General features: G+C 46.0%; 1 protein-coding gene across 3 annotated transcripts in view; it reads right to left on the bottom strand.

Moving 5' to 3' along the window:
- Positions 1–19,886, bottom strand: part of LOC125447390 (adhesion G protein-coupled receptor E5-like) — a 71,466-nt gene extending 51,580 nt beyond the window's left edge. For 2 of the 3 annotated variants that reach the window (XM_059640044.1, XM_059640046.1), the window contains exons 1-5: positions 19,790–19,886; positions 13,140–13,223; positions 5,843–5,959; positions 2,720–2,772; positions 522–656 (exon numbers count right to left, since the gene is read on the bottom strand). In XM_059640044.1, coding sequence (XP_059496027.1) covers positions 522–656; positions 2,720–2,772; positions 5,843–5,959; positions 13,140–13,223; positions 19,790–19,820 — 420 coding nt within the window. In that variant the 5' untranslated portion in view covers positions 19,821–19,886. Of the gene's footprint in view, positions 1–521; positions 657–2,719; positions 2,773–5,842; positions 5,960–6,752; positions 6,845–13,139; positions 13,224–19,789 lie in introns of those variants that run through there. The other variant, XM_059640045.1, reaches the window with a different exon arrangement.
- Between the last annotated feature and the right edge of the window lie 712 nt (positions 19,887–20,598).

Below are 20,598 nucleotides of genomic sequence, written 5' to 3'. Positions count from 1 at the left end.
CGTTTCAGGTTTAATTATTAGAAAGGGACCTCTACTTCCTCCATAACAATTGTGTGGCTTGTGTTTCAATTTTAATTATCAGAGGGGTTCAACCTGTCCTTTTCTAGCAATCCACAATTCTACTCGGGAGGGAATTTCAGGATTCTGACCCAGTGACACTGAAAAATGTCGATCTTTTTCCAAGTCAAGATGGTGAGTGGCTTGGAGGAGAACTTTATGTGGTGTTCCCATGTATCTGCTGCCCTTGTTCTTCTCGATGGAAATGGTCATGGGTTTGGAAGACACTGTGTAAGGATCTTTGGTGAATTCCTGTAGTGCATCTTGTTGACGGTACATACCTGCGGCTACTGAGTGTCAGCAGTGAATAAGTGAACATTGAAGGTGGTTCGGAAAGTGTTGTATCAGGAACTTTGGTGCTTTGTTACAGTGTAGTCAAAGTGGCCCTGCGAGTTTCCCAAATGCCAATGAAACAGAGTATCCGAATGAAGGCCTTAATCAAAGGAGATAGCCAGGGAACTCACCTGAAGTAAAGGCTGACTTTTGTTACTGTTTGTATAATTTTGACACTCCTTATCAATGTCAGAGACTAAACGAATGATGGAACAATAGGAATTATCAGTCATTGCATCACTTTGTCCTTCATTGCTGCTCAAATCCTAAAATATAATGAGAAACAATTTACATATCAATTCAAGAAACATGCTGTAAAATTTAAGCATTTTGTTTCTACTTTTCCTGATATGAAGTTTCAAAATCGTCAGAAGTCTGGAGAATAGATCGGGGGAAACCTCCTGCTCTCCTGAAAGGATCAAAGACAAGTGGGTATGGCTTTCAAGTGACTTGCAACAGGAGCAAATGTGACGTGAGAAATGAACTTTCTCACAGACTGAGTGGTTGGAGTTTAGAGAGCCCTGCCTGGTAATGTGCAGCAGATAGTAGCACTTGAGGGATTCAAGAGGATGTCAGTCAATGACACAGGGTTGTTATTCCCAGTTGGAGAGCAAGCATGATGGGCTGAATGGCCCCCTTCTGCATCAGAACACTCTACTATTCTATAACGCCCTCAGTCAAAGTGGACAAGGGAAATTGGGTTCTCTTTCCGAGAGGCAAAATACCCGGTTCATTCAAACTTTCCCCACAATTACTCTGTGCCAGCTCTGTCGACGTCCTTCAAAATATTTTCCTGACTTTCCCCAATGGACATCTATCCTTGTTAAAGGTTGGAGAAGGTTGCTTAGGTAGGGAGCCCCACGTCTTTGTCAAAAGGAAAAGATCAGGATTAAATTGTGACAACATGGAATTGAAATTTCTTTCACACACCGAGCTTCAGGTAGACAACTCTTTGGGATACTGCATTGAGTCTTCCCAAGGCTGGGATAGATTAGAATCTAAGGGAAGAAAGGACACAGGACCAAGTGGGACTAGAGAATGATGGGAAGAGCAGCCATAACTGTATTTAATAGTGGGATAGCTTGGAGGGACTGAATAGCCTGTGCCTGTTCCCGATTCTTAAATGTGTGTGGTTGATGCAGAAGGGGAAGAGTATCTCAAAACCTAAAAGACTCCAGACAAAATTCAGCTCCCATCAAGGGTTTGGGAGAGACACATATTCAAGGAACGGGGTCATTGCATGCGGAAGAAGATTGGAAAGTCTCTGTTTCATTGTTAATGGGAACTGCAGATGCTGGAGATTCCAAGATAATAAAATGTGAGGCTGGATGAACACAGCAGGCCAAGCAGCATCTCTGATGAAGGGTCTGGGCCCGAAACGTCAGCTTTTGTGCTCCTGAGATGCTGCTTGGCCTGCTGTGTTCATCCAGCCTCACATTTTATTATCTCTGTTTCATTGTGTTGCACTGAGAAGTGGATGTGCCCAACTTCTTGACCAGGGAGGCACCCTGTGTCAAGGGATGGAAGTGCATGTTGGGTGAGCATTCAGAAAAATGGAGTGGAGCCGGATGTCTTGCTGGATCTTGGGACAACACTTGATAAGGCACCCTCGCTAAGGTTCCACAAAGATTAGATTGGAACTGTAGATTAACTAAATCAAAGATCTGGAACAGTGCCTGATGAGCAAACCTCCAGCTCAAAGACACAGGTCAATATGTGATGGACGTGGCATGGTCAAATATTTTATCAAGCATGGCCCATCAACTAAGCCTAGGAACAATTAAAACTCCAACTTTTACCAACTGAAAGATTGCAGGAGCTGTGTTATAGAATCCCTACTGTGTGGAAACAGGCTAGAGTAGGCTGTTTGTCCTATCAAGCCTGTTCTCCCAGTTTGCATAACCATGGCCAATTCTCCATCTGAATGCCATACTCCTGTTCTCTGTCCATGCCCAAAAGCACCTTTGACCTCCAGAAATCTACCTACTTCTCGCTTCAATATGCTCAGTAGCTTGACCTCCACTGTGCTAGGTGGTACAGGGTTCCAAAGGCACACCACCTTCTGAGTGAAGAGATTTCTCATCATCTCAGTCATAAACTGGTCTTGCCTTTATCCCGAGACCATGATCCCTTGTCCTGGGCCTTTCTAGGACCTGGGAGAACATGCCAATATCAGGCCCAGCCGCCTCTGGGCTTTGTCCAGTTTCCTGAGGTCAAATGGTTAGTTGAATGTTGGTCATGACGCCAAGGCAGGGCGGTCTCCAGTTGAGCATGCAATAAAACAAGAAGAAATGGAAGCAGATCGATCATAAATATGCCTTTGGCCTACCTCATCACATGCTTGAGATTTAATATGTTTCTGTTCTGAGGGGCAAAATAGGTCTGAAAACAAAACAGAAGTCAACATTAGGTAGGCTGGGCTTTATTCCATAGGCTTTTCCAAAGCAATGAACATAAATTTGAGAGGCAGAGAAAATATCTCTGTGTGAATAATTCATCAACCACAGGCCAGTGTTCTGGAGATGTTCCATGAGAATTTGGAATTTGTGGTGGCTCTGGGATGAATCTTATATTGTTCTGGCTTTAATGCAGGTTGCATGGGAAGGGTTTTTGCTGGGACGCTGAGCACATTCCCAAATGCACCGCATTAATTACCCACCATCAGCCCACTCTCCCCCCATGATGTCACTCATGTTCAATCCCAGCCCCGTCTTACCATGCGCCATCCCTGGAATAATTTGACGGGTATCTGTCACTTTTAAAAAGCACCTGGGCATTTCAAAGCTGCACTGCCCATTGACAGACAGAATCTCCACATGTTGGAGAAGGGGATGATGGCATTGTGGCTGAGTGAATCAGAGAGGCGTCAGCGTGACTGGGTCAGGCTCACTGATGTTGGCTAAGGTCATGTATGACACCTGATACTACTCGGTACAAGCCCATAGTGTTGCAGGTGGCACGAATGGAAGATTGGCTAACAAATTGACAACAGAGTTGGGATAAGGTGGAGGCAGTGACCTATCACTGGACTGTTAATCAAGAGGCCCATGTAATGCTCTGGGGACCTGGGTTAGAATCCCTTCACAGCAGCTGGTTGAATTTGAATTTGATGAAAATCTGGAATTAAGAACCTTCAGGTGACCCTGAATCCATTGTTGATTGTTAGAAAAACCCATCTGGTTCACTCATGTCCTTTCGGGAGGGAAACTGCCAGCCATACCTGGTCTGGGCCTACATGTGACTCCAGATCCACAGCAGTGTAGTTGACTCTTAATTGCCTTCAGGACAATAATTGTTGGCGTAGCTAGTGACACCCACATCCCGTGAATGAATTAAAAAGAAATATAAAGGGTGTATTTACAAGAAGGTAACCTTTAACTACCAGGATCAAAGCCAGGACTATAATTATTTTCAATGTGCATTAATGACTTTAATGATCAACATGAATGTACAACAGCACTGAGGGCACAAAAATAAGTGAAAGGCAGCAATGAGGATGAATGAAGGGCTGGCAGAGGGATATAGACAGTTAAGTGAATCTGCACAAACCTACCAGTGGGAAAATGTAATGGTAGGTCCTTTGCAATGAAGAATAAAAGCCAAAAGTATAAACAGAGAAAGACTGCAGAAAGCTGCATCACTTGGAGAATCACAAAAAAAAATGCAAAATGTTAGCAACAAGTTCACAGGTATTCGGGAAGGAAAATGAATTGTTCTGGCCTTTATTTTGAAGGGAATGGACGACAAGATTAGGGAAGTCTTGCTAAAACTATACGAAGCATTCGTAAGACCACAGCTGGAATACCGTGAGCAGTAATGAGTCTCTTTATCAAAGGATAACTGGGCTGGCAATAGAGGCATTCCAGAGAAGCTGATCCCAGGTATGGAGGGGTTTTTGAATGAGGAGAGGGTAAGTAGTTTGGGCTTGTACTCATTGGCGATGCAGAGATGTTATTTCTGCCTGTAGGATAGACCAGGAGCAGAAGGTATGGTCTTAGAGAAAGGAGACACACATTTACAGCACAGATGAGGAGGAATTTCCTCTCCCAAAGGCTAGTGAAGCTATGGAATTCATTACTGCAGAATGCAGTCCCGGCTGGGTCAATAAAGCGTAGATAGATGGATTTTTAATCCGTGTTCAAATGCAATAGACAGCCTTGGGTTAAAAACCAACAAGCGATTTTCATGCCACACAATGCCAGGCAATGACCCTCTCTAATGAGAGACAGCCCCTTGACATTTACTGATGTTAGCATCACTGAATTCCAAATCCACTCCCATTATCCACACCCTGGGGGTTACTATTGACCAGGGAATGTACCAGACTCTCCCACATAAACACAGAGGCTAGGAATAGAACATAGAACATAGAACATAGAACAGTACAGCACAGAACAGACCCTTCAGCCCACAATGTTGTGCTGACCATTGATCCTCATGTATGCACCCTCAAATTTCTGTGACCATATACATGTCCAGCAGTCTCTTAAATGACCCCAATGACCTTGCTTCCACAACTGCTGCTGGCAACGCATTCCATGCTCTCACAACTCTCTGCGTAAAGAACTTGCCTCTGACATCCCCTCTATACTCTCCACCAACCAGCTTAAAACTATGACCCCTCGTGCTAGCCATTTCTGCCCTGGGAAATAGTCTCTGGCTATCAACTCTATCTATGCCTCTCATTATCTTGTATACCTCTTGAATGCTGCAGTGGCTAACTCAGCTCCTGACTCTCCAAAGTCCGTCCACTCTCTACAAGGCAAGTTCTCCCCGTGCTTGTGTGGGTTTCCTCCGGGTGCTCCGGTTTCCTCCCACAGTCCAAGGATGTGCAGGCTAGGGTGGATTGGCCATGTTAAATTGCCCGTAGTGTTCAGGGATGTGTAGATTAGGTGGGTTGTAGGGGGATGGGTCTGGTGGGATGCTCTGAGGGTTGGCGTGGACTTGTTGGGCCGAAGGGCCTGTTGCCATGCTGTGGGGATTCTATGAATGAATGAATTCTACAAATGAATTCTAAAAAAGTCAGGAGTATGACGGAGTACTCCCCATTTGCCTGGGTGAGCGCAGCTCCAACAGCACTCAAGAAGCTCGACACCATCCAGGACAAAGCAGCCCTTTTCACCGGCACCACATCCACACCATCTACCACCAACTCTCAGCAGCAGCGCTGTCTACAAGGTGCACTGCAGAAGACTGCCAGGGCTCTTTAGACAGCACCTTCCAAACCCATGACCACCCTCACCACCCCACCACCAGCCCCTCTCATCTGGAATGACAACAGAAGCGGATAAATGGGAACACCACCACTTGGAGGTTGCCCTCCATGCTGTGGGGATTCTACTAAAAATTGTGCAAGGCACCTTTTTCCTCGAATTTTGACACCCCTCTTCTTCAGGCGTGTGAATCCCCACTCAATACAACATTGATGAGCAGGTCAAACACAATCCACTACCTATGCATGGTTTTTTGTTCTCCGTGCCTTTCCTTCCATTACAGATGCAGACGTGACCATTTGGCTTCCGTCGACATACACCAGTATCACCACACATATCTTTCTCATTACAGTAATCTGCAAATGTTAAGCATAAAATGAGATGTGTAATCAACATGCACGTAATTGACAAGCTTCCCACATACCGGCACGGGGAGAAATTTTCTGCTTATAACCACCCTAAACTCTCCAACTTGGATGTTTTTCTTGCTTCGTGTCTGGGTCTGTTTGAGACTCATGGATAAAGACTGATTAATTGGAATGCCATTACCACTGTATGGTGTGATTGTTGAGATCAGAGAGAGGACGCACCAGAATCACTGTCAGGGAATGAGCCCAAACTGGGGCCACACGGTGGCTCAGTGTTCAGCATCGCTACTTCCCAGCGCCAGGGACCTGGGTTCGATTCCACCCTCTCGGTCCCTTTATCAAAGGGTAGTTCGACTGCCAATAGAGGCAGTCCAGAGAAGCTGATCCCAGGTATGGAGGGATTCTTGAATGCGGAGAAGTTGAGTGGTTTGCACCTGTACTGAGTGGAGATGCAGAAACGTTGTTTCTGCTTGTGGACTAGTCCAGGAGCACAGGGCATTGTCTTTGAGAAAGGAGACACACATTTACAACAGAGGTGTGGAGTTTGCACATTGAACCTCTTTCCTCCCACAGTCCAAACATGTACCAGTTAGAGTGGATTGCCCATGCTAAGTTGCCTGCGGTGTGTAGGCTAGATACATTAGCCAGGGGAAGTGCAGGTTTTCAGGCATGGGTTGGGTCTGGATGGGATGCTTTTTGTAGGGTCAGTGTGGACTCAATGGGCCAAATGACCTGCTTCCACGGTGTAGGGATTCTATGATAACAAACCTATGAATTGCACCTGAAAGCTGAAGCAGTCGAGATAAAGCTGAATCAGTTATCAAGCACAGTCCATCTATATCTTCAGAATTGGGTCAAGGCCCAAAATTTCAGCCTTCCTGCTCCTCTGAAGCTGCTTGGCCCGCTGTGTTCATCCAGCTCTACACCTTGTTGTCTCGGATTCTCCAGCATCTGAAGTTCCGACTATCTCTGAAACAATTTTAACACCCCCACCTATATCTTATTCAACTGCATGTTGACTAAAGCTCAGAAAGCAATCATTATCATCATAGCTTAGGACAGAGGGATCTTGGGGTACCTGTCCACAGATCCCTGAATGTGCCAGCTCAGGATAATAGGGTGGTTAAGAAGGCATATTGGAAATTTACCTTTGTCAGTAGATGTATAGATTATAAGAGCAGTGAGGTTGTGCTGGAGTTGTACAGGATTTTGGTGAGGCTACAGCTGGAGTACTGTGTGTGGTTCTAGTGCCCACACTATAGGAAGGATCTGATTGCACTGGAGGGGGTGCAGAGGAGATTCACCAGGACGTTGCCTGGGACAGAATGTTTCACTGATGAAGAGAGGCTAGATAAGCTCAGGTTGACTTCTTTGGAGCTGAGAAGGTTGGGTGGGGGATCTGAAGAGGTGTCTAAGATGAGGGGCATGGACAGGGTGGGATAGGAAGCAGTAGTTTCCCCTTAGTTACAGGGATGATAACAAGGGGGGCATTATATTAAAGTAGAAGACAAGAAGTATAGAAAGGTTTTGCAGAAAACCCTTTTTACCCAGAGGGTGGTGGTGACCATAGAATCAAACAGCATATAAACAGACCCTTCGGCCCAACAAGTCCATGCCGACCATGTTCCTAAACTAAACTAGTCCCACCTGCCTGCTCCTGGACTATATCCCTCCAAAACCTTTCCTATTCATGTACTTATCCAAATGTCTCTTAAATGTTGTAACTGTACCCACATTCACCACTTCCTCTGAAAGCTTGTTCCAAACACAAACTTCTCTCTGTAAAAAAAAGTGGCCCGTCATGTATTTTTAAATCTTTCTAATCTCAATTTTAAAAATGTCCTCTAGTCTTGAAATGTCCAATCTAGAACAGATTGCCTGGGAACGTTAATGGGAAATCTCACAACATTTTAAAAAGTTAAAAACTTGAAAGAATTCAGAAAGGATTTACAAGGATGTAGCCAGGGTTGGAGGTTTTGAGCTACAGGGAGAGGCTGAATAGGCTGGGGCTATATTCCCCTGGAGTGTCAGGGGCTGAGGGGTGAGCTTATAGATGTTTGTAAAATCATGAGGGGCATGGATAGGGTGAATAGCCAAGGTCTTTCACCCAGGGTAGGGAGTGGGGTCCCAAACTAGAGGGCATAGGTTTAAGGTGAGAGGGCAAAGATTTAAAAGGGACTGAAGGGAAAACTTTTTCTCACAAAGGGTGGTGCGTGTGTGGAACAAGGAAGTGGTGGAGGCTGGTACAGTTACAACATTTAAAAGGCATCTGGATGGGTACATGAATAGGAAGGGTTTAGACGAATATGGGCCAAATGCTGGCAAATGGGACTAGATTAATGTAGGATATCTGGTTGGTATGGATGAGTTGGACCAAAGGGTCTGTTTCCATGCTGTATGACTCTCTTACTCTATGATTCTAAGCACTTGAATTGTCATAACATTTAGGGTTATGGGCCAAGTGCGGGAACGTGAGCCTAGTGCAGATAGGTTTGCACAGGCTTGATGGGTCACAAGACCTTTCCTGCCTTGTGTGGCTCGGCTTTCTCATGGTTTTCAATTGCAATCAGTTGGCTTAAACTGATTCTTGGCGATGTACCTTAAACAGATGCCTCTTAACTCTTAACTTAACTGGGGGAGTTTTTACATTGGCAGAAATGAGCTACAGGAAGGAAGGGGGCAAATTGTTTCCCCTTTCTCAGTGAGGTCTTCAGCTGCATTGCACAAGGTGAAACATCCTGTGTTGCAACAACAGGAAGGTGACACTATGTAATGCTGTTACTGATCTGCAGTGTTTCTGTACAAACTGTGCAAACGAAAGGGCTTCAGCAGTGATAAGAAACACTGAGGGTGTGAGTCGCACAGGGTTAATGGTTATGAGGGCGTTCACGCACTGCAGTTGTGCAACACAAGCTGAGAACCACACTTCTAGGAACTGGGTGGGATCACTTGAGCTCCACGCTGAATTCATTTGAAGTTAATGTGACAATTTCTCCTTTTCTCGCCCTTTCCTTAGCTCCAGCAGTGCCCGCTGTCTACCTAATGTAGCATCATCAGGTTTTGGGAACGCATTGGACAGAGTGCAGGAGCAATTTACAAATAACGCCCTAGTGATGAGGATGAAATGAAGAACCTGGGACTGTTCTCCTTGAAGAGTAGAGGAAATTAGATAGAGATTTTCAAAGCCATAAGTGGGCTGGAAAAAGTTGAGAGGGAAATGCTTCGTTTTCATGCCTGTTGGAAGGAACAGGAATGAGCGAGGGTACAGATTTAAAGCGATGTGCAAAAATAGCAAGGCAATATTTTCACACTGTGAATGGTGAGGATGTGGCATGTACTGTGCACACATGTGATTGAGGCAGATTCCAAATATCAATCGGGGTCTTAACTATATATATAAAAGAATCCCAGTCATAAAAGCACATTCAAAATTTCTTTATCTCTTGAAGGGCTTAATCACAAATAAGAGTAAGCAAATCTATATCCACAATTTTATATCAAACACAGCTAATTTAGAATAATCTAGACCATTATTCAAGCTGTGTATTTAAGATACCCGTAATGATAGTTATAGTCTGTGAACTGCAGCTGTGAGTTCATAATGAAGCAATGGTAGCCCTTAAGAGTGTCAACAAACAGCAATTGTGACTGCTGGAACAGAGATTTTTTAAAACGATCACTGACTCAAGCAGTCTATTTTTTAAAAAAATGTTTAAAGGGCAGGGGAGTTATGTAACTTCACATCACGATGGTTGTGCTGATCTTCAGTGTCTGAAAAGTTTGTGGCTTTCTACATTATGTATTCAGGGCCAAACTACAGTGAGGATGGAGGGAATCTGTTTGAACTTGGAAGCTATCCCTTGAGCATCAGATTTCTCTCTCCGTTAATCATACCCTGCCTCCCTTATCATCGTCAGAATGGGGTTAGAATTTCAACACATTAGGTGTTCAGCATTTATAAAGGACTCCAGGGAATCCTCAAAATCCTGGGAGTATCATAACGTCATACAGCATGGAAACAGACCCTTCAGTCCATCCATCCAGGCAAGTGGGGAATATACCATCACACTCCTGACTTCTAAGATAACAAAGTGTGAAGCTGGATGAACACAGCAGGCCAAACAGCATCTCAGGAGTACAAAAGCTGACGTTTTGGGCCTAGACCCTTCATCAGGGATGGGGATGGGGAGAGGGAACTGGAATAAATAGGGAGAGAGGGGGAGGCGGACCGAAGATGGAGAGAAAAGAAGATAGGTGGAGAGGGTATAGGTGAGGAGGTAGGGAGGGGATAGGTCAGTCCAGGGAAGATGGACAGGTCAAGGAGGCGGGATGAGGTGGTGGGTAGGAAATGGAGGTGCGGCTTGAGGTGGGAGGAAGGGGAGGGTGAGAGGAAGAACAGGTTAGGGAAGCAGAGACAGGCTGGGCTGGTTGTGGGATGCAGTGGGGGGAGGGGACGAACTGGGCTGGTTTTGGGATGCGGTGGGGGAAGGGGAGATTTTGAAGCTTGTGAAGTCCACGTTGATACCATTGGGCTGCAGGGTTCCCAAGCAGAATATGAGTTGCTGTTCCTGCAACCTTCGGGTGGCATCATTGTGGCACTGCAGGAGGCCCATGATGGACATGTCATCTGAGGAATGGGAGGCAGAGTTGAAATGGTTCGTGACTGGGAGGTGCAGTTGTTTATTGCGAACCGAGCAGAGGTGTTCTGCAAAGTGGTCCCCAAGCCTCCGCTTGGTTTCCCCAATGTAGAGGAAGCCACACCGGGTACAATGGATACAATATACCACATTGGCAGATGTGCAGGTGAACATCTGCTTGATATGGAAGGTCATCTTGGGGTCTGGGATGGGGGTGAGGTAGGAGGTGTGGGGGCAAGTGTAGCATTTCCTGCGGTTGCAGGGGAAGGCTCCAGGTGTGGTGGGGTTGGAGGGGAGTGTGGAGTGAACAAGGGAGTCACGGAGAGAGTGGTCTCTCCGGAAAGCAGACAAGGGTGGGGATGGAAAAATGTCTTGGGTGGTGGGGTCGGATTGTAGATGGCGGAAGTGTCAGAGGATGATGCGTTGTATCCGGAGGTTGGTGGGGTGGTGTGTGAGAACGAGGGGGATCCTCTGGGGGCGGTTGTGGCGGGGGCGGGGTGTGAGGGATGTGTTGTGGGAAATGCGGCAGACGCGGTCAAGGGCGTTCTCGACCACTGCGGGGGGACAGTTGCGGTCCTTGAAGAACGTGGCATCTGGGATGTGCGGGAGCGGAATGCCTCACCCTGGGAGCAGATGCGGTGGAGGCGGAGGAATTGGGAATAGGGGATGGAATTTTTGCAGGAGGGTGGGTGGGAGGATGTGTATTCTAGGTAGCTGTGGGAGTCAGTGGGCTTGAAATGGACATCAGCTTCTAGCTAGTTACCTGAGATGGAGACTGAGAGGTCCAGGAGGGTGAGGGATGTGTTGGAGATGGCCCAGGTGAACTTGAGGTTGGGGTGGAAGATGTTGGTGAAGTGGATGAACTGTTTGAGCTCCTCCGGGGAGCAAGAGGCTGCGCCGATACAGTCATCAATGTAACGGAGGAAGAGGTGGGGTTTGGGTCGTGTGTAGGTGCGGAAGAGGGACTGTTCCATGTACCCTACAAAGAGGCAGGCATAGCTTGGGCCTATGCGGGTACCCATGGCCACCCCCTTTGTCTGTAGTAAGTGGGCGGAATCAAAAGACAAGTTGTTGAGGGTGAGGACGAGTTCGGCTAGGCGGGTGATGGTATCGGTGGAGGGGGTTTGGTTGGGCCTGCGGGGCAGGAAGAAGTGGAGGGCCTTGAGGCCATCTGCATGAGGAATACAGGTGTATAGGGACTGGATGCCCATGGTAAAAATGAGGTGTCGGGGGTAGGGAATACTCCTGACTTCTGCCTTGTTGATGGTGGGCAGGCTTTAGGATTCGGGAGCTGAGTTACTTGCAGCAGGATTCCAAGCCTCTGATCTGCTCTTGTAGCCACTGAGTTTATATCGTGAGTCCAGTTCACTTTCTGGTCGATGGTAACCCATAGATATGATTAGCGTTGGATTCAGTGATGGTAACACCATTGGATATCAAGGGGCAATGGTTCAATTGTCTCCTGTTTGATGTTGTCGTTGCTCATTACTTGGCACAAATGTTTTTTTCCCAATAACCCGATCCCAACCATGGATGCGGAGTAGATTTGAAGGAACTGTTTCATGAGGAGAAGTGATGAGAGTCGATGGACACAGGTTTACAATAATTGACAAGAGAAACCAGGGGGAGATGAGAAGCATTTTTTTTTAACACAGTGAGATATGTTGTCTGTAATGGAGGTAGAAACGGATTTCATTAACACTTTCAGAAGGACAGCAAATATGTGCTTGGAAAGGATGTAAGGCAAAGGGCTGGCATACGTCATAGGGGCCAAATGGCCTCATATTCTGCTGTAGGATTGTACAATCCGATCACAATATGTTGGCTCTATAGGTTGTCATATTTTCCACACATTATAAGTGCAACGTTTAGGGTATTTTGCTCGGTTGATCGAGTGACTGGTGTATAATTTGGATTGAGAAGCCAACAACAGGGGTTTCATCCCTGTACCAGCTGGTTAGTGGAGATTGTTTATTTGACATGTCTCTGCTATGGGGAGGTAAGGATTAACCCAACAGTGATAGATATCTGACATACAAACTGCTCTTGGTGAGCCAGTGGACAATGAGCTAAAGCCTTGTGGTTGGGCAGACCACTTGTGAATGAACAAATATAACATGATAACATAAATAGAAGTCACTTTATATTTTACAAAGATGATGTGATAAGGATTCAGAGATAGTAGGAACTGCAGATGCTGGAGAATCTGAGATAACAAGGTGTAGAGCTGGATGAACACAGCAGGCCAAGCAGCATCAGAGGAGCAGGAAGGCTGACGTTTCGGGCCTAGATATGAAAAAGGGTCTAGGTCCAAAACATCACCCTTCCTGCTCCTCTGATGCTGCTTGGCCTGCTGTGATAAGGATTCTGTATAATCTTCTTAGACTTTAAGAACTTCACCTTTGCAAGTAGGCTTCATTTAAATTCCATTCAGAATTACTATTTTCTATCCTTTTTGTATCATATGGGAATATTATGTTATAACAGTCACACCTTGTTTTTTAATCAATAGACAGTTGTTAGCTACTTACCAAAGCCACTGGTATCTTTCTTCCCAGTTGATTTTCCAGTGGAATAAACTTGGGAAAAGCTCCAAATGATACAAATGCTTAAAACTGGCAATGGATGAGAGGAAGAGCAAGGAAGAGAATTGAACATTAGACATCATCAGTTTAATAACAGTTGCGTTTTGGCTTCAATTCCAGACCAGCCAGATCTGTACCTTTAAGGCCATTGCATGACATCATGAAACGTGGCTGCTTGACATAAAAATCCAAAAGTCGCAGGACACCAGGTTATGGTCCTACAAGTTGATTTCAAATCACAAACTTGTGGAGTGCTGCTCCTTCGCTGCCTGATACTGGCTTTGTGTTATAAGTAAATAAATTGATTTGATACATTTTATCTTAATTCATTTTGCTCAATAAACAAATGTTATATTGTTACAGCCAAACCTGCAGCATTGCACAGTTTTGTCTCAGTGAGGGACCACCCCATCAAAACCAAGCCAAAATTAGACATGATTCATCAAGCCAGATTTCAAAGTGTCTGTCCAAATCCCGTTCGTTTAAAGTTCACTTCATTTTTGACTGTCTCTGTGGTCAATTCTGTGCCAAATCGACTTGAGTTGAAATTGCTTTGCCAAAGGATTTAGTCCAATACGAGGGAGCAAGTCTAAAACTCAGCTGGAGATTCCCCACCCTTTCACCTGCAACTGAATCCTTTCACAGCACCAGGTTTGCCAGTCTCCATTTAGGAATATCAGTTTGGAAACCATTCTGACTCCTGTCAGCTCCTGTCACATCTCCGGCAACACACGTCCCTCTGCTGGAAATTGTCATGAAGTCATTGCACCCATTTCATAGGATCCCTACAGTGTAGAAGCAGGACTTTCAGTTCCCCAAGTGCACACTGACCCATGGAAGAGCATCCCACCCAGATCCATCCCCTTACACTGTAGCCCATTGCTAACCTGCACACGTCACTCACCCTCATAGCCTACACTTTCCTGGAAACTATGGGGCAATTTAGCATGGCGAATCTACCTACCTTACACACCTTTGGTCTGTGGGAGGGAACCGGAGCACCCAAAGGAAACCCTCGCAGACACAGGGAGAACTTGCAAACTCCACACAGTTGACTGAGGCTGGGGATTGAACCTGGGCCCCTGGTGCTGTGAGGCTGCTGTGCCACCACACCTATAGCATTGAGTCAGATGCCAACCTCGTTCAGCTCATGTCACTTACTGCGAAAGATTCTGCTGCTGTCTGTTTTCATTTTTAACTTCCTCATTTCCAAATGATATCTGACCAGAGTCAACAAGTCCGCCTTGCCCAGGCTTGATGGAATCACTTCAGAAGCAGGTTTTGGGTTGGCACGGTGGCTCAGTGGTTAGCACTGCTGCCCCATAGCGCCAGGGACCCAGGTTCGATTCTACCCTCAGGCGACTGTCTGTGTGGAGTTTGCACGTTCTCCCCGTGTCTGTGTGGGGATCCTCTGGGTGATCAAGTATCCTCCCACAGTCCAAGGATTGGCTGTGCTAAATTGCCTGTCGTGTTCAGGGATGTGTAGATTAGGTAGGTTATAAGGGGATGGGTCTGGGTAGGATGCTCTGAGGGCTGGGCTGAAAGGCCCATTTCCACACTGTAGGGATTCTATGATCTAATCCTACCAGGTTTGATTACCTCAAATTATTCTGCCTACTTTTTCCCAAATTTACTCAAGCTTCCTCGTTGCAACACACCTTCTCAAGAAATCAATACAACCTCGGGAGCTGATGGCATTGAACAACAAGCCAGGGCTCACTGGTGGCTCCAACACATTACAGTGCCAAAGCCAGATGGTTCTGTCACCATGTCATAAACTGGGTGATGTGAACACTGCTGGGGGTTTGTCCTGGTTCATTTCCGCCTGTTTTGCTGAACTTCATATCAACTTCCTGCCTCTGGTACTGCAGCTAAATGTCCTGAACCTTAATTGGTATCTGAAATTCATCCATTCCACCATTCTCGGTTCCATCATCCACAGTGGGGGTGATCTGAGCAGTTGAGAGAAGAAATAAAACCCAAGCATCTTACTTTCCATTTCCATCATGACTGTTTAATGCTGACTCTTCATTTTGAACGAGCTAGGCAACAGAGCAAGTTTTCTCCAATCTAAAATCTCCTTTCCCACTGAAAAGTTGGCCAGCAGTAAGTCCTTCTTATAGAGGCATAGAGTAATACAACACAGAAACAGACCCTTTGATCCAACTCATCCATGCCGACCAAATATCCAAAATTACGCTAGTCCCATTCACCTGCTTTTGGCCCATATCCCTCTAAACCTTTCCTATTCATGTACCCATTCAGGTCCCTTTTAAATGTTGTAACTGTACCAGCCTCCACCACTTCCTCTGGCAGCTCGTTCCATACATGCACCACCCTCTGTGTGAAAAAGTTGCCCCTTAGGTCCCTTTTAAATCTTTCCCCTCTCACCTTAAATGTACACCCTCTAGTTTTGGACTCCCATAGCCTGGGAAAATAAAACCTTGGCTATTCATCCTATCCATGCCGCTCATGATTTTATAAGCTTCTGTAAGGTTCAGCCTCTCCCTACAGCTCAAACACTCCAGTCCTGGCAAAATTGTTGTAAATCTTTTCTGAAACTTTTCAAGTCTAACAACTTCTTATAGCAGGGAGGCCAGAACTGAATGCAGTATTCCAAAAGTGTACAGGATGACATCCCACTCCTACACTAAATGCACTCACCTACTGAAGGCAAGTGTGCCAAACACCTTCTTCATCGCCCTGTCTATCAATGGCTCCACTTCCTCACCAGAGAGGTAAGTTTTAGAGCTGAGAACGGTTCACCTTTCTCCAAGCTGCCTTGGCAGCTCCCTCCTAATTCTTTATTATAGTTCTATACCCGCTCTGCAACACAGATTCAAGCTAGCTCTTAGCTCTGATCTTTAAATTCCTTTTTGCCTGCTGAATCCTGGAATATAACAATGCCTTGTAAACCCATGCTCAGCTGGCCCTCAATTTTATGTTTGAGATTTGCGAATCAACACTGAAGCGGCCCTGACCAAAGTAATTACAGTCCAAAACAAATGACGTTTACTTTGGAAGAATAATTATATTGGACGTGAAACCTTAACTCTGTTTCTCTCTCCACAGGTGCTGCCAGACCTGCTGAGTTTCTCCTATATTGTCTGTTGTTATCACAAATTGTAGCCCCTGTGCCTGTGATCATGCTAGTCTATCCCTCCTCATCTTTTCAACCCATCTGTAGCTTTTGACAATGTACAAGGCACCATCATGCTTCATTCCTCTCCACTGTGCTTCAGGGACATTCTTTGTCTTGTCTCTAGCCTTGCCTCTCTAATTTTGTCAGAAGATCTCCTGCAATGGCTTCCCTTCTACACCATGCATCATTCCTTCTGGTATCCCGAAGGACCAATTCTGAACTGCCTCCTATCTCTCAGCAATATGATGTGCCAACACCACCCCGGCCAAAACATCAACAAACAGATTGGGCTTTACATCTCCACTGTTGCACCTAACTCGACCTCAGCATCCTTGACTCTCTCTCTCTCCCCTCACTTCTCTCTCCTTTTCCCCACCTCCTTCTCCCTCCCCGTACCTTAGGCTCCCTTCCACACCTCCCTCACCCTCCCACACCTCTGTTTCTGTCTCCGCATCTCCCTCTCCCTCCACCCACTTCTCCCTCCTTCCCCCTCCCCTTCACCTCTCTCTCCCTTCTCCCACATCTGTCTGCCTCATCTCTTCTCCAACTTGCTCCCTCATCTCCCTCTTCCTCCTCCCACATTGTTCTCTCACACTGCATCTCCCTCTCCCTCCCCCATCACCCTCTCCCTCCTCCCACGCCTCTCCCTACCTTCCCCAATCTCTCTCTCTCTCACTGATGCTGGGATGAGAACTAATTTTGATTTATTTGCTGTCACGTTTATTTTAGTGAAAAATGTTGTACAGCATCGCAACTCTCCAGCACCATCTTAAAACACAGAAAAATAAACTGAGACATAGAATATAAAGACAGAAGAATGAAGAAAAAGTGTCCAACTTTACAGCCTTTTTTGTGAAGTGCTCAGCCATAGGCCATGAGCCTGGAGGTCAGGGCCTGAGGCCCCTTCGACGTAGAGCTGCTGCTAGAACGAAAATCACCAATCTTAGGCGCCATTTTTCCTCCTCCGACGCCCTCGCCTCTGTGATTCCTCGCTGGGCCTTGCCAATGCAGACACCACGATACCACACCAGAGCGAACTCAATTCCGCTGCCACCAAACGTGTCCACTTTGGGCCCACGCCACCGATGCAGCCGCTGCTGATGTCGCCATGCCTCACACTGGGCCCAAACTCACCTCCAGAGCAGCAGCGACAAGTCAGCGCTAGGGCCACCTCATTGAGGCAGAAGCTGCCAGGCATTGGGCCTATTTGAATCCACTGTGGGCCTACTCGAGTCCACGATGCTAGGCCTACTCGAGTCTGCACTGAGCCTACTCGAGTCTGCACTGGGCCTACTCAAGTCTGCACTGAGCCTACCTGAGTCTGCTTTAGCCCCAATGAGTCTGCTCTGGGCCCACTTGAGTCTGTACTTGGCCCACTTGAGTCTACACTGAGCCTACTTGCTAACTGCCTTAGTTCTGCACTAGACTGGGCCTACTCGCTAATGTTGTCACCACAAATGGCTCTTAAACAAGAAAAACAGAAAACAAAAGAGAAAAAGAAAATAAAAACGAGAAGAAAGAGAAAAAATGAAATAGAAAGAAAAGCAGACAGAGCAAACAAGCCCTGGTCTCAGAAGTCCTACACTGCATAAATCCAATATCTGAATGAGCTGACAGCATATTCAATTAAATATTGGTGAGACCAGCGCCCTTGGTCCTTGCAAAATTTCATTGTTGACCTATAGGTGTCTCCTGCCTTCCTGACTCAGTTATTGTGCAGTCCTGAATGAGATCGCTCACAATCAATGGTACCCAATTTGATCTTGAGTTAATCTTCATGTTCCATCTTCTTTTGTTCTCAAAACCCATCTACTTCCGCAGGACCACCAGCTGCCTTCACTGTTGCTTGAGCTCACTTGTCATCAATGCTGATCCATGTTTTTCTTATCATCAAACACAACCATTCCAGCTCTTTCCTGTTGAGTGTCCTACTCTTTATAAGCTTTCAAGAGCCATCTGTCCCTCACATTCTGGTCACAGAGTCATAGAGTCAGACAGCAAGGAAACAGATCCTTCAGCTCAATGTGTCCATGCCAAACTGGTTTCCAATACTGAAATAGTCCCATTTATCAGCATTTGGCCCATATCCCTCTCATGTACTTTCCCACCAATGTACTCGTTCAAATATCATTTAAATGTTGTAACTATAACAGCCTCTACCACTTCCTCTGGCAGCTCATTCCAAATATGCACCACCCTCTGTGTGAAAGAGTTGCCTCTCAGGTCTCTTCTAAATCTTTCCCCTCTCACCCAAAACCCATGCTCTCTAGTTTTGGACTCCCCTACCCTGAAGAAAAGGCCTCAGCTGGCCACCTTATAAATGTCTATAAGGTGGACCCCCTCAATCTCCTTCACTTCAGGGGCAAAATTTCCATCCTATCCAGCGTCACCTCTTAGCTCAAACCTTCCAGTCATGGTAACAAGAGCCAAAGAACTGAGGATGCTCTAAATCAGGAACAAAAACAAAGTTGCTGGAAAATCTCAGCAGGTCTGGCAGCATCTGTGGAGGAGAAAACAGAGTTACCGTTTCGAGTCCGGTGACCCTCCCTCAGAGCCTCAGTCTCAGTAACATCCTTGTCAATCTTTTTAACAAACTTCCCAGTTTAATAACATCCTTCCTATAGTGGAGCAGCCAGAATTGAAAGTAGTACTCAAATGTAGACTTACCAATGATTTGTATATCAATAACAGGATGCCTCCAACTCCTGTACTCAATGCTCTGAACGATAAAGGCAAGCAGACCAAATATCTTCTTCACCACCCTGTCTACCTGCCACACCACTTTCAAGGAACTATGTACCTGCCACCCTCGGCCCCTTTGTTTGGCAACACTGCCCAGGACTCTACCCCATTAGTCCTGCCCTGGTTTGCGTTACTGGAGTATGACACCTCACATTTATCTAAATTCAACTCCATCTGGCCTGGTCGCTTGTACCTCCTCCATTTGTCACTCAGACAAAAGTGAGCTGGTCTTCCACCATAATCTCCTAGGTTGCTTCCCTAACCCGCTCCACTCCATTTCTCACATTAAGACTCAGCTTAAAATCGATCTCTCTTCCAAAATTCTTGGTCACCTTCTGCTGTCCTCTGTCACCCACAACCTGATTATGCTGCTCTGAAGAGTTTTGGGTTGTATCGAAAACAAAGTAAACGTTCTCATTTGTCGATGTGGCACTCAGTCTGATCTTGATAATGCCTTTAGAATGATCTGCCACTGCGACTTGTTGGATAATTCCTCTCATCATATTTCAACTCCAAATTTCTTCCTTTCTTCCTTGCAATCCAATGGGACTTTATGTCGCTGACAGCACCTTTCTTCCAGCAACATGCAAGGTTTCTGCCAGAAAACAGCTCATCGCTCACCTGCACCATCCACTTGACCCATCTCTGAATGCAGATGACCCCTAATAAGACTCTCAACTTACTTCAGACACATTTGACAAGCAAGACTTACTCATTAAGATCGGGATTCGAGTTGTTCTCATATCGACGGTCCCTGGGCCTTGTCAGAACTCAAGAGAAAGTCTGCAGCTGCCTGGCCTCTGCAATTTTGAGAGCTTGTGGTTGCACAAGCCTTTAGGTAAACTAATGTTATCACAATGCAGGAAGGAAAAAGAACTCAGTGTATAACGAACGCATTCACCACAGAATGTTTTTGCAATCCAAACTAAGTGAGATTTGGGGGGAATAAAAAGAACATTAGCATCCTGCTCCCACTGTGCAGAGTATTCATTTTGCCAAAGTGGATGAGGAACTCATAACGGGACACTTTCAGGTTGATTATTTGAGATAACATGGTGTGGGGCTGGATGAACACAGCAGGCCAAGCAGCATCAAAGGAGCAGGAAGGCTGATGTTTTGGGCCTAGACCCTTCTTCCCGAAATGTCCGCTTTCCTGCTCCTCTGATGCTGCTTGGCCTGCTGTGTTCATCCAGCTCCAAACCTTGTTATCGCAGATTCTCCAGCATCTGCAGTTCCAGCTTTAACAGGTCGACTATTTAGTCCTTTCTATTGAACAGTGGCAGCAATAGAAGTGAATTATTCCTGACACAAGATAATGCAACACTGGTGTAGTCAGTACTGGTGTACATTTTGCTCTCAAGCCTGTTCTTAAGTTTTTCTCATCGATATGATCAGCCCCCTTTCACATAAACCATCTCACTCTCCTGAAACACATCAGTGTCATTTAGTTCAACAACCCCCATGTCACCAAGTTGCACATTCTCTGGGGAAGGAATGAATTCTGAATGGATTTCTTGGTGT

This window comes from Stegostoma tigrinum, chromosome 35, assembly GCF_030684315.1.
Source record: "Stegostoma tigrinum isolate sSteTig4 chromosome 35, sSteTig4.hap1, whole genome shotgun sequence".
NCBI lineage: Eukaryota > Metazoa > Chordata > Chondrichthyes > Orectolobiformes > Stegostomatidae > Stegostoma > Stegostoma tigrinum.
The sequence above is the reverse complement of the archived record's forward strand: the minus strand, read 5'-3'. Positions and strand labels throughout refer to the sequence as shown.